Source organism: Propithecus coquereli, unplaced genomic scaffold (assembly GCF_000956105.1).
Source record: "Propithecus coquereli isolate 6110/MARCELLA unplaced genomic scaffold, Pcoq_1.0 Scaffold4, whole genome shotgun sequence".
Classification (NCBI taxonomy): domain Eukaryota; kingdom Metazoa; phylum Chordata; class Mammalia; order Primates; family Indriidae; genus Propithecus; species Propithecus coquereli.
The window spans coordinates 7,503,207-7,508,648 of record NW_012149729.1 but is presented as its reverse complement, the minus strand read 5'-3'; the positions used below and the strand labels follow the sequence as shown (position 1 = coordinate 7,508,648).

The following is a 5,442-nucleotide window of genomic DNA, read 5'->3' as shown; positions in this document are numbered from 1 at the left end:
AAAAAATGTTGCAAATAATCTATACTTCTACCCCAAGAAGCTAGAGCAAGAAGATCAAAACAAATTCAAAGCAAGTAGGAGGGAAACAATAGGATAACAGCAGAAATCAATGAAATTAAAAACAAAAATAATAGAGAAAAGTTACTGAAACAAAAAGCAGGGCAGGTTCTTTGGAAAGAAAATTGATAAACCTCTAGCAAGACTAACAGAGATAAAGAGAGAAGACAAAAATCATCAATGTTACTAATGAAATGGGATATTACAACACATCCCAACGCCATCAAAAGTATAACAGGAAATACTAGAAACAACTTTATGCTTGCAAATTTGACCACTTAGAAAAAATGACCCAAGTCCTTAAAACCACAAACTACCAAAATTTAGCCAACATAAGAGAAGAAATTTGAATAGTGTTATAACCATTAAAGAAATTGAATTTGTATTTTAAGAGTTCCCTCCTAAAATCTCCATGCCCAAATGGTTTCACTGAAGAAATCTATAAACTGTTTAAAGAATAATTAACATCAATTCTACACAATCTCTTTCAGAAAATAAAAGAGAAGGGAACACTTCCCAACTCATTTTGTGAGGCCAGCATTTCCCTAACACCAAAACTAGACAAAGTATAAAAAACAAACCTACAGTGTAATATCTCTCATGAACTTAGATACAAAAATCCTTAGCAAAATACTGGCAAGTTACATCCAGAAATACATAAAAAGAATAATAAAACACAACCACATGGGATTAATCCCAGGTATGCAAGGCTGGTTCAGTAGTTAAAAATCAAACAATGTAATTTACCATATCAACAGGATAAATAAAAAAGTCCTATGATCATATCAATTGGTATAGGAAACACATTTGACAAAATTCAACAACCATCATTATAAAACTCTCAGAAAAATAAGAATACAGCAGAATTTCCTCAATGTGATAAAGAGAATCTATAAAAACCTTATAGCTAACACCATAGTTAATAGTAAAAAAACTGAATGGTTTCCCTTTAAGGCTGGGAACAAGGCAAGAACGTCCACTATCCACTACTATTATCCAACATAGTACTGGAAGTTCTGCCCACTGAATGAGACAAAAAACAAACAAACAAACAAATCCAAATAAAAGACATATACATTATAAGCAAGAAATTAACCTTTTTGCAGACAACATAATTATCTATTTAGAAAATCTCAAAGAATCTACAAAAAAAGCTCCTAGAACTAATAAGTGAGTTCAGCAAGGTTGAAGGATACATGACCAAAACACAAAAATCAACTGCACATAAAACCAAAATTAAAAAATCAATACCACTGATAACTGCTCCAAAGAAAATAAAATACTTAGGTATAAATTTAACAAAATATGTACAAGATCTGTGTAATTAAAATTATAAAATACTGATGAAATAAAACAAAGAAAACCTAAAACTTTTAGAGATATCAGAGCTTATGGGTTAGTAGAATTAATACAGTCAAGATGTTAATTCTGCCTGAATTAATCAATAAGATTAATGCAATTACTATAAAAACTCTCATCTTTATCTAAAATGTATATGAAAAGAAAACAGACCTAGAATAGCCAAGACAATTTTGAAAAAGAATAAAAGAATAGGAATTAGACCTCATCAAAATAAAAAATTTTGCCCTGTGAAAGACCCCCACTAAGAAAATGAAAAGAAAAATTACAGACTAGGAAAAAATATTTGCAAATCACATATCCAACAAAAGACTTGAATGTAGACAATGCCCACATCAATCCAGTAGCAAATGGGCAAAAGACGTTGTTAGACATTTCAACAAACAGGATATACAGATGGCGAATAAGACATGAAAAACTGTTTGACATCATTAGTCATTAGGCAAATGCAAATAAAATCACAGTAAGCTATTATGACATACCTATCAGAACGGCTTAAAAAAATAGTGCTAACACCATATGCTGGTGAGAATAGAGAGAAAATGGGTCACTCACAGATTGTTAGTGGGCATATAAAACTGTACTGCCATTCTGGAAAACAGTTGGGCAGTTTTAAAAAATACTAAATATGCAACTACCATACAACCTAGCGATTGTCCTCTTAGGCATTTATCCCAGAGAAATGAAAACTTCTTTTCTAGCAGAATCTTGTAAGTAAATGTTCATAGCAACTTTATTTGGAATAGCCAAAAACTAAAATCTACTCAAATGTTCTTCAATGGGTAAATGGTTAAACTAACTATGGTATATATATACCATGGAATACTACTCAGCAATTAAAAGGAATGAACTACTGTATTGATACATGCAACAACTCTGATGAACCTCAAGGAAAATAGGCTGACTGAAAGCAGGCAATGTCAAAAGGATACATACTTTATGATTCTATTTATATAACATTTATGAAATAACATCATTATGAAGATAGAGAATAAATTATTGGTTGGTAGGGGCTGGGATGTAGAGAGGGATGGATGTGGCTTTAATGTAGTAGGATGAGGGAGTCTTGCAGTAAATATATTAAGTACATTGATAGTGGTTGTGGTTACATGAAGCTACCCATGTGATAAAATTGCACAAAGTTATAAATACATACACACAAGTGAGTACATGTATAATTGGTGAAACATTAATAAGCTCTGTGGATTATACCAATGTCAATCTTCTGGTTTTCACAGTTATGCAAGATATTAACACTGAACCTAGGTGAAGGGTACCTGGGACCACCCTGTATATTGCTTTGAAATAGCCTATGAATCTATAATTATTTCAAAATAAAAAGTTAAAAAAATCATGTACAGCTCTATAATACATTAATAAAATCAAATATCATTATTTTCAAAATAGATTTTAGATTATTAATAATCAGTGCTTGACAAGTTTATAATACTGGATGTTAACTTTACATACTGATAACATAATTTCTCATTCTGTAAGGTTAAAAATAGAGCTGAGCTTCATGAAAAATGCTTTCTTATTGCCCCAAGCAAAAATATTACTACTTTGAAATTTTAATTTAAATGATTTAGAGAGTAAAAGGTATACTATGAAAAGCATGGTATCTCTTATATAGTCCAATCTAGCATGGTACAATGAAAAAACAAAACAAAAATGTTTCCATGTGAGTTAACAAGAAGATGCATTGCTTTGCTTCTTGGTAAAATGACTTCATAAAAATTGACTATATAAAGTGCATCGCATTTTAGAACTCAGTATATTCCGAAATCTATTTCTCTGGAAAAACGATGGTATCAATTAAAATGACTTAGACATTACCAAATTAACCTAAAAAAGAATACCTGGTTCTAGACAATATTAATGTAAATCAGTAAGTTATTACCTGATTTCCAACTTTGCCACTTCAGGTAACTCTCCAAATTTTATTTCTTCTACCTCTAGTTCTTTAAGAGCAGACAGAATTTTCTGCTGATCTTTACTGGTAATTCCATTCTAAGTAGAAATAATTTTAAAGTGCAGTAAGGTAGTTATGCTAAAATAATTTAATATTCAAAATTACTAAAGATGTTTTCTACTTGATGAATTCACATCTTGAAAAAAGATACATATTGGAAAAACAACAAACATACTAAAAAATACACGGTTTGCTCGTAACTGTGATTGACAAGATTAGTTACATCATTAAAATATTTAGATACATGGGGACTACAGTCAATTTTCTTGTAGTATATAACAATTGTGATAGACTCTCAAAACAAATGACTAAATTTTAATATATAATCTTTCAAAAAAACACAATAAAACAATTTTCCTTCAAGATAGTATTTCAAATATTATCAGCAATAAGTGGGAATTAAGCCCTCTTTTTGTGTATATTCTACCTTTAGTATTAAACTAAATTTTCTATTTTGGATTTAGTTAAGTAGTATGCATATTTCGGTTTTTGTGATACTAAAGATTTCAGGTTTCCAACTGAAACCTATGTTTGTGTATCAAGATCATTGTTTTTTAAGTATCCTATTTATCAAAGTATCTCTAATACTTCCCACAGCTATTGTTACTTAATATTAGATGGCAAAATAATAGATCTTAATGGTTTTGAGAACCAAGCAAAAGGCAGTATTTGGAAGACACATGTTCATACCCACATATAAAAAAAATACTTCTTATTTCTAAGTAGCCCGTTTTACAAATCTATTTCACATTTGGAAATAAAGCACCAGTTTTAGTTGAGATGTCATGACAATCTGAAGAAAAAACTCACCACTTTAAGTCTTTAAATGTTCTTAAAGTAACTTAATACTGTAATACAAGATTTTAGATATGGCTATCCACAATCATATCTAGTCAAGAACTCAGCAAAAGATTAATCACAGTCAGTACCCCTAGGATTTTTAAAATACAAAATAAAAATATCCACAATTTAGGAAACATCGAAGATTATATCTGGAGTTTTTGAACTTGATACTAACCTTTGTAAATTCATCTTTCCTCATGGTCAAGAGGTGTCTTAAGGTTATATCCTTTTCCTGTAGAAAAGGGAAAAAAATGCTACCTTTCCACATAAATAAAATAGTAGAAGGGGAAGTAGGCAAGTGTACATAAGTTAGTCAGTTATATGCTCTACTCCTAACAAATTCCAACTTTCTAAAGGGGACAGCATATGTACATACAGAACTATACCATGGAGTACATAGTAGTGAGTGTCATAATGCCTATATTCACCTAAAAAGTACAAACATAGCTAGTTTTCCAGATTCAAAGAAAATAATTACCATTCATATTCGATATATAAAAAGAAAAGAAGTTCTATAAAATCTGACAGAAGTGTTTTATGAATATTTTATATTTCTGATTATATCACATTAAACCATCAATAACAATAATTTTTATTCACAATTTCTCCTAATAGAAATTTTAAGATTGTACAATGAAACCCGACTCTGAAATATCTGAACAGAATGTGCATTACTCATAAGGGGTATCTGTCTTAAATAATGCTTTATCACTTCAGTATCCCCACGTAGCTGATAGTAATTGTCATCTACTCAAATCCCGTAATGTATGCTTAAAGCACTTAGTGCTTGGCATATGATCTAATTTAACCTGAATGACAACCCTATACTGGGTATTATTATCCTTATAAAAAAAAAAGAGATATTTAATTAACATATTTTAGTGAATAAACATTACAGCAAGAATCTGATATCAGGTGTGTTTGGTTTAAAATCACACTTCCTCTAAATATTCTAGCAGAAAGATCAGCAACTGCAAAAACAAACTAAGGGCTTAGGTGTTTGGAGGCATTAGGCAGTTGGTAAAAGCTGTTTAATCTAGCCAGATTCTAATTTATGTAAATTTCTAGAATAATGAATTTTTGAAATGCTTATTATAAGTTTAAAATGGGATATTCTACAAATTATAGAAAAAAGTGAATTTCCACTCATTCATAGGTATGTTTATGAATTAATATTTAATGTTATGTTAGCCAACAAACAAACATTTATA

The 5,442-nt window shown here is 30.1% G+C and overlaps 1 protein-coding gene across 1 annotated transcript in view; it reads right to left on the bottom strand.

The window, feature by feature from the left end:
- ASZ1 (ankyrin repeat, SAM and basic leucine zipper domain containing 1) overlaps nucleotides 1–5,442 on the bottom strand; it is a 49,902-nt gene that overhangs the window by 17,210 nt on the left and 27,250 nt on the right. Inside the window, exons 7-9 of the mRNA XM_012652737.1 lie at nucleotides 4,569–4,581; nucleotides 4,407–4,463; nucleotides 3,317–3,426 (exon numbers count right to left, since the gene is read on the bottom strand). Coding sequence (XP_012508191.1) covers nucleotides 3,317–3,426; nucleotides 4,407–4,463; nucleotides 4,569–4,581 — 180 coding nt within the window. The remainder of the gene's footprint in view (nucleotides 1–3,316; nucleotides 3,427–4,406; nucleotides 4,464–4,568; nucleotides 4,582–5,442) is intronic.